Here is a 9,011-nt window from a genome sequence, read left to right on the forward strand (position 1 = left end):
TAAATTAAATAAATAATAATGCATTCAATGTCCAAAAATAAAAAAAATAAATAAGAGGAGAACACTATTTGTAATTCGTGCCCATTTTACAGACAAAAGAGATTAAGCCAAGTATTGGGAGCAGATGCTGGGATCCAGTTCAGCTCCATCATGGGCAAGTTGCTTTATGCCTCCATATCCTCATACTTCAGAACATTGCCTTGAGGACAATCACATGGTAGATGACATGAAACACTATGTCAATGGTTTGCTAATATTATAAAGATAAGGAATCTGAGGTGCTTGCAGAGGCTTTTGAAGTTTGAAAAAGCAGAGCCAGGCTTCAATCCCAATTCTGTCTGACATACCACTGCAATTTCCTTTTGTAGGTTTTTCTGCTCTGTACACCTGGTATATGAATGTCAAGAATAGTGGAGTCAATTGTTAACCCTTTCCTTTAGTCATTCCATATTTCTGTGATATGCCCATTCAGCATTTCCCTGTTTCCCAGGTTGATGTCCTTCAGGGTCAAGAAGCAGCCTGTCAGAAGGATGTGCTTCCCCAACTTAACCCGAGGAACAGAGAGGATCCAGTGAGTGGGCCCTTCCTGACAGTGGCAGCATTGAAGTCTTCTTACTAAACTGCTAAAAAGAGACATGCTATTTGGCCACACACACACAGAAAAAAAAAAAGTGAGAGAGAGAAGAAGAAGAAAGAAGTAAAAAGACATGGTCCAGAAGGGAACACACTGGGAAATCAGTGCAGCGCAATGAGGAGATGGGCACAGAGGGGGAGCAACAATTTTTTTAAAAAATAGAGTGGAAATGAATGAAATAGAGAATAGAGAAAATAGTCAATACCAAAAGCTGATTCTTTGAAAAGATCAACAAAATTGACAAGCTTTTATCTCAGGGGTGGGGAACGTCCAGGCTGCGAAATCATTTGGTCTGGCCCTGCCAAGGCAACCACAAGTGGAACTTGAAATTCAATAAATCTAGGAGCTTTTTTCATAGCTAGTTTTCAAGTTGGTAATTTTGTATGGCCCACAAATGAGGTTATAAATATCCAAATGGCCCTTGGCAGATAAAAGGTTCCCCACCCCTGCTTTGACTAAGAAAAAAGAGAGAAGATTCAAATTATTAGAATCAGAAATGAAAGCAGGATTATTATTTCTTATCTTATAGAAATAAGGAGTACAAAGGAATACTGAACAACTGTATGCCAACAAATTAGATAACTTAGAAGAAATGGACAGTCCATAATTCCTAGAAGGACACACATTACCAAAGCTGACTCAAGAAGAAATAGACAATCTGAATCAACCCATAACAAGTAAAGACACTGAATTAGTAATAAAATAAAAAAAACACCTCCCGAAAGAAAAGCCAAGTTCAGATGGCTTCAACAATGAATTCTATCAAACACTTATTAAGAAGAATGCCAATTTTTAGTAAAATCTTCAGAAAAACAGAAGAGAAGGGAACACTTCTCAACTCATTCTGCCAGGCCAGTATCACCCTATACCCAAACCAGACAAAGATATCACAAGAAAACTACAGAGCAATATTTCTTATAAATATGAACACAAAATTCCTCAACAAAATAGTAGAAAGCCAAATTTATCAATATATAAAAGGATTGTATGCTTTAACCAAGTGGGATTTGTCCCAGGAATGCAAGTTTCGTTCAACATCCCAAAATCAAGTAATGTAATATACCAACTATGCCAAAAAACAAAAGACACATGGTCATCTCATTAGGCACAGAAAAAAACATTTCATAAAATCTATCCTTTCATGATAAAAACACTCAATGGGCTAGGAATTAGAGGGCAACTGATAAAGGGCAACTATAAAACTCAACAGCTAACACCGTACTTAATGGTTAAAGACTAGAAGCTTGCCCCCTAAGATCAGGAACAAGACAAAGATTCTGTTTATATGAAATGTTCAAAATAAGCAAATCTATAAAAACAGAAAGTAGACTAGTGGTTGCTTAGGCATGGAGGTCATGGGGAGATGAGGAGTAATAGCTAAAGGGTACAGATAATAATTCCTTTCTCAGGTAATAAAAGTGTCCTAAAATCAATTGTGGTGATGACTGCACACATCTGTGAATTGAATGGTATGTGAGTTATATCTCATTAAAGCTGGTTTGTTTTTTAATGTAGTACACCATTAGAACTAGAACTAGAAAAGATATGCCTTTGTCATACATGGAAACCTAAAAAGAGGTTTCAGGAAAGTGGTGAAGCAATAGGAACGGAAGTGGATAGATTGCCACTGTATGCCAGAAGACTGCTCGAACAGCAAAAACCCACAAACCACCCAACATCCTTCAAGGAGAATGAATAAACTCTGCTATATTCCCAAACTGGCATAATGTACAGCAACGAATCTTAGAAATGTAATGTCTAGTGAGAAAAGCTAGTCCTAGAAGACTAAATACACTATATCATTTTATTAAGCTCAGAAACAAAACTAAATAATGTATTATTTGGGCATTCATATATATGTAATAAAACTTTACCAAAAAAAGCTGGGTTACAACAAACACAAAATTGAGAATGGAGGTTACCTCTATAATGAGTCTTTTATGGGTGACGCAAGAAGATGACGAAGAATAGTTGAAAGATGCCATGGCACTGATAATATTCTCGTTCTTGGATCAGGTGGTGTGTTCACAGGTGTTCTCTATTTCATTTGTTTTATTACTGTGTATGCGTGTGTGTGTGTGTACAGTACATCCTTATATATATTTCCTTTATAGCCAATAAACTGATAAAATAACAAAGGAAAAAATCTTTTAAAAATGAGGGAGTAGAAACACAAACGCAAATGATTTTTTCTGGAAAACTAAAGATGGGGAGGGGAGAAACAGTACAACAGCTATTGGGAGACACAAGGTAATGGGAAAGATTTTAGAATGAAGGCAAATCAGATGGCTTTATAGGCTGAAAAGAGAGGGAAAGCCTAGAAGTGAAGAGAGAAAACCAATAATGGCTCCTGAACAGGCAACAAGGTGTAAGAGTCAAAGACACTGGTAGAAGAGATAATCTTAAAAGGAGGGAAGGCCAGCCCTAGCCAGCGTGGCTCAGTGGTTAGAGCATCTGCCCATGGACTGAAGGGTCCTGGGTTCCTGGTTCAATTCCAGCCAAGGGAACATACCTCCAATGCAGGCTAGATGCCAGCAGGCTAAGAGGACATGCAGGGCAACCAATGTCTCTCACATTGATGTTTCTCTCTCTTTCCCCTTCTACCATCTCTGAAAAACAATGGAAAAAATATCCTCAGGTGAGGATTTAAAAAAAAAAAAGAAGGCAGGCCTGTCCTGAGACTAGAGGTAAGGAAGTGAAAATAGTTTGTACATTTAAATAAAATTTGGGGAGAAGGTGGGTAGAGATAGGCAGCAAGTTGAAGAAAATCATAAACAATGGTATCAATTTTCTGACATTAAGAATTGAGGCCACTTGTTGAGAATTAAGGAAGGCAGGGATTGAGCACAGGGTTGGCTACAAGTGGTGATGGTTTATAAGAATCACAAGAACTTGACAAAGAACAAGTGAAAGGCACTTGCAGCGACAATTAGAGACAAGAAATTGCCAGCAGTACCAACCACATGATGGCCTGAATTTCCCTAGCAATTCCGTCCCTCTGACGTAGGAGCACAGAAGGCACTGGCAGCACTGATGCTGGCACAGCAGGATAGAGGACACAGGAATCCAGGGGCAGGTAAGAGAGACTGGACCAAAGATGTTAATTTTGGTTATCTTCGAATTGCAAGAATATTTCTTTTATTTCTAAAAATTAATAACTAGATGCAGAAAAAGCAAACAATGAAGGAAGTTTACAAATATACTAACAACACTCATCCTGAGTGGTAGGAATAAAAGTAAATTTCCCCGCTTTGGCCTTTATATTCAAATTTCTGTTATGGAATTAACTTGCTTTTATAATAATAACTTTTAAAAATAACTTTAAATGTTTCTAATGTCCATTGCAGAGTAATTTTTAGTTTTTGAAGGAACTGAGGCTTCAAAAAAACTGCTACATTCTAAAAGCACAGATTTCACAATTGCTGCTTTTAGTCTTATTTGTTATGTTAGTTACATCACTCTCTGCTTTGCCCTCTATTTTATCTCCTCAACCTTTGATCTGTTCAGATTTTCTCCTTTAAGTTAGTTTAAAAAAATAATAAACCCACAGACATTCCAGAATTTCACTTGGCAATAATTCCAATCCTATAGATGAAAATAATATTGCACATATTTGAACACAGACACTTTACCTATGCTATGATATCAGTGAAGAGGAATATATCACTGGGCCACCTCCATCCTTACAAAGGAGAAGAAAATGCATGTCAGGTAAAGAAGCATTTAAAATCTAGCTCTCTCACCCCCATATGCTATCTCCCAGTTACTCATGTACCAACTACGCTGTGTTGTTGTTAGGACTACCACTGGCCTCTGACACTCTGGACACTGAGGAGGCTCTAGAGAGCCAACTCTCTATTGAGAAGACAACTCCACAGGGAATCAGGCACAAAAAAGCTGACCCCCAGTTCTTTCTTAGCACCTTCAGTCTGAATAGGGTTGGTCACTGTCAAAGGTCTGTAGCAGGTCTCCAGCAGCCTCATTCCATTTACCCTCTTCTTTGGAAAAGTACTTCATACTGTTTTCCTATGCTCAAACTCTCCAGTCTGGGATAAAATCCAAACTCCTGGACTGAAAAACAGGGCCTTCCGCAATCACTTTTCCTGCCTTGTCAAGCCACTCATACCCTCCCTGAAACTCCCCCACCCCATGCATCTTTCCATTCCCATCCTTTGGGCCTTTGCACATGCTGGTCTCTGCCTGTGCCTCCATTCTACTGTGTGACCAGCCAATGCTTGTTCCTCCTTTAAGACCTCACTCAGGCATGATCTCCTTTGAAGCTCTTTTGCATCTCTTCCCCCCAGGGAACACTAACCAACCATTCTTGCCTGTGGGTGCTGTACTATGTAGATATACCTCTGCTCTAGAACCTATAACTGTCAGCTTCAAGAGTATGGGGGCTGACCTCTATTCATCTTTGCATACCCCTGCTGGGCCCAGCACCAGGCAGACAGAAAGTGCTCAATAATGTTTGTGGACTGAAGGCTGAATGACCCAGGTCATGGTTCACACCCCTTTCAGGATCACTGCTGCTCCACAGAGAGCCCTCTGAAGAGAAAATGAGAGGGAAATCATACTATAAATCACTCATTCAAGAACAACTATGGTGCATCAATTGCACACTATAGAGCATATTTTTAAATAATGCAAACCTGGTCGCCACTGTTAAGAAACAGAGTTGCAAAGAAAAGCTATTCTGTATTCAGAAAAGATGGTATGACCAAGTATCAAGTAAGTTTGAAAGATAATACTTATTTGAAAAAGTCAGACAGGCCTAGCAAGGACTCAATGCCAGATCTGTTTCCTACTAGCTGTATGACCTTTGGCAAGTTATTTACCTTCTCTCTGCCTCAGTTTCCCTATCTGTAAAGATGATTAACCTCATATTCTACTACTTCTTCCCTCTGCTTCCAGCTATTCTGGATTTCTTACTGTTCACTAAAAATTCAGGTCCCTCCTTAGGACCTTGACACCTTCTGGTTCCTCAACCTAAAACACTTCCCCCAAATAGAATCACATAGGTTTCTACTCAAATGCGACCTCCTCAGAGAATTCCCTGAACACCTTCTTAAAATAGTATCGCCCCATCCCATGTCATTCCTAATGCCCCTGATTTACTTCATAGCACTTATCAGTACCACAAATAACACTACAGCAGTCTCCCCCTTATCCACAGAGAATACGTTCCACAATCAGCAGTAGATGCCTGAAACCACAGATAGTACTGAACCCTATGTATATTATGTTTTTCCTATACACACATAGTTATGATAAAGTTTCATTTTTAAATTAGGCACAGTAAGAGATTAACAACAATAATAATAAAATAGAATTATAACAATATACTATAATAAAAGTTACATGAATGTTCTCTCTCTCTCTCAAAATACTTTATCGTACTGTATTCAACTCTTCACTTAAAGGAAGCTCTTTATGGCTCCTCTTTTGAGTATCGGAATTGCCAGCATCACCACTTTTGCTCTTTGAGTTCATTATTAAGTAAAATAAGGGTTACTTGAACACAAACACCTATAACCAAGACAGCTACTAATTGACAAATGAGTGAATAGCAAATACAGTGTGGAGAGGCTGGGTAAAGGGATGATTCACGTCCTGGTGGGAGGAAGCAAGAAAGCAAGATGGTGTAAGATTTCATTTCATCACACTACTCAGAATGGCTCACAATTTAAAATTTATAAATTATTTCTGGAATTTTCCATTTAATGCTTTTGGACCTCAGTTGACCACAAGTAACTGAAACTGTAGAAAGCAAAACTGTGGATAAGGGGGGGGCTACTGTATTTGTTTACTCTTCTTTCTTTTCTGTATCTCCTACTAAGATATACACTTCTTGAAGACAGGGTTTTGGTCTTAGCTGGATCCCTAGTGCCTAGAATTCCTGGCACATAGTAGATACTAAAAAAAACATTGGTTGAATAAATGGTGACAACATGAAAATAATACCTACATCAAAGGGTTTTGTGAAAATTAAATGAAAGAGTGTACATAGAGGAGAATAAAGTGCTTAACACAGTACCTAGCACACAGTAAGCTCAGCAACATTGGCTAATACCATTATCAAAGGAATCCAGAAGAGGGTGAGGTCAACAAGGGCAGAGGCAGTTATAGAAAGTTTCAAGAAGAGGCAGGTCTTAAGCTTGATCTGGAAGGATAAAGATTTTCCTGAAGGGTAGAAATAGAAAGGTGGGGACACTGCAGGAGGTTAGAAGGCTCTCCCATTCCATAGAAGTCACCCCTCCCCACATGTATTCTCCTCATACCTCCATTAAATGCAGTCATCACACTAAGAATCATCTATTGAGCAGACTACCCATCCATCAATCTAGTTCTTTCATTTCTATACACCAAAGCTTAGATGAATTTCACAATAGGACATGAAATAATGTTGAATTAATTTCAGAAATCCATAAAAAAGGCACAGCTTACTCTTCAGACCAGCAAACCAGGCTTAGGTGTCTATCCTAAGGAAATACTCAAGTGTCAGCATTAAAAAGTATGTGCAAGGACTACAACCTGACTTGTGAGGGGGGGAAAAAAGAAGCAACCAGAATGTCCACACACAGAGAAACAATAAGCACGATAAGGCATCCATACTGTGTAGAGGTTAAACTGAATACGACAGAAACATATGTACTAATGTGAAACAATCTCCAAAATATATTGTTACATTGAGGGGAAAAGATTGGAGATTACACACTATGTGATCTCGTTTATGTAAAACAAAAATTTTAAAACCACACATATAAACCCTAAATATTTCTCCAGATATACATATATATACATATATTTCACCACTGTATTTTCAGCTCTTCAACACCGCCTGAAACTTGGTAAGTTTTCAATAATTATTTGCTGAACGAATGAAAACATGTACATCAATACAAAAGGATTAGAAAATTGATCTGCTTTTCATGCTAAATATTTCTGTACTGTTTGCATTTTAAGAGACCATATTAATGCATTACTTGTATAATTAAAATGAATTGAAAATAGTTCTTAAAAAAAAGTGCAGGACCTCGATAGACCACAAAGGGGTCTGAGCACCAACTCTGAATAACTTATCCAGGTAACTAACTTAATCGTCTTGAGCAATTAGGGCTCTTAAACAGCAACTCAACGCTCAATTTTCCTCTCCAGCATAAAAATGAATAGAAAAGTGCCGGGTTTTAAATTGTTCCTGAAAATCAGTTAATGTAATGGCATGCCGTTGCTCAGTGGTGGTCTTCTAACAAACCACGACTGCCCCGGGGGTGGGGCTCTCGCGCACCGCCTTCCCAGCACACCCTCGGGCGCGGAGTAGGGAGGGCAGGTGAGCAGGTGAGCAGGTGGACGTGGAAAGTCCTGGGGCAGGTGTGCCCGCACGGCGCCGGGGAGGAAACTTACTTTTCTACTGGCCCCTTCTCGAGCTGTGATCTGTCTCTCCTCCTGTTCAGGCATCATCTCCCAGAGAAACCAATTTCTTCTGTGATCCGGTCCAGAGCCCAAGGTCACCTGGTTAGTGAAAAAGAAGCGCGCTGTTAAAATGCAGGGAGGAGAGGAGCGAGGTGTGGATAGCATCTTTGTGATTCCGCTCTAATCAGAGGCGGGGTCTGAGAACCGACCCCAGCATTTCGGACGAAGGATCTGCAGTTCTCACCCCACCGACTAATTCAAAGTTACGTGTCACCGAACCCCTGGCCGCTGGGGCGGGGCAGGAGAGCCAGAGGGGAGGGCGAGCCTCAGACCCTCACCCTTGTCCCGGAGGCCGGCCTGCCGATGCTTCAGGGTCATCGGCGGAGCCGGGACCCCCTAGAGGGGTCCATCCTCCCTCCCGGGTCTCTGCTACCTCGGGCCGGTGCACTTCGGACTCAAGTCTTCAGCTCCGACGCGTGCCGGGGAGGGAAGGAGGGCGGGCGAGCCGCGCAGACCCTGGCAGAAGACGGAGATCCCAGGGATCGCCCACCGCGGCGAGAGAGACGAGGTGTAACCGGCGCCCGCGTGGGGTCCGCTCTCCGGTTCCGCGCCTGACTCTTGGACACCGCGGTCCCCAGACGCCGCAGCCGCCTCGGCAGTGAACTCTGCACCCAGAAAATCGATCCGAGACTCGCAAGAGCCTCCCATTGGTCTCCAACGGGTGGCAGGCTCTGGGCTGGGGGACCGGGACGCGGGAGCCGGGGCTTCCAGTGGGGGAGGGGGCCAAGAGCTGGAGCGCCGCTGTCCATCACAGGCCACGCCCTCCCCAGCCCACCGCCCACCCAGCGGCCCAACTCTTTCTGGATGCGCCCAAAACTTGTCTACGCCCCAGGGGAAACTATTGGCTGGAAGGCCGTGGGAAGCTGCTACCATCAACCAATTGAAACGCAAAGTCGGCCACCTC

General features: G+C 41.5%; 1 protein-coding gene across 4 annotated transcripts in view; it reads right to left on the reverse strand.

Annotated features, from left to right (window-relative positions):
- Window positions 1–8,942, reverse strand: part of ATP7B (ATPase copper transporting beta) — a 287,630-nt gene extending 278,688 nt beyond the window's left edge. For 3 of the 4 annotated variants that reach the window (XM_081129849.1, XM_081129847.1, XM_081129845.1), the window contains exons 1-2: window positions 8,481–8,942; window positions 8,039–8,146 (exon numbers count right to left, since the gene is read on the reverse strand). In XM_081129849.1, coding sequence (XP_080985975.1) covers window positions 8,039–8,095 — 57 coding nt within the window. In that variant the 5' untranslated portion in view covers window positions 8,096–8,146; window positions 8,481–8,942. Of the gene's footprint in view, window positions 1–8,038; window positions 8,147–8,385; window positions 8,456–8,480 lie in introns of those variants that run through there. The other variant, XM_081129846.1, reaches the window with a different exon arrangement.
- Window positions 8,943–9,011: the final 69 nt, after the last annotated feature.

This window comes from Miniopterus schreibersii (genome assembly GCF_964146895.1).
Source record: "Miniopterus schreibersii genome assembly, chromosome: 2".
Classification (NCBI taxonomy): domain Eukaryota; kingdom Metazoa; phylum Chordata; class Mammalia; order Chiroptera; family Miniopteridae; genus Miniopterus; species Miniopterus schreibersii.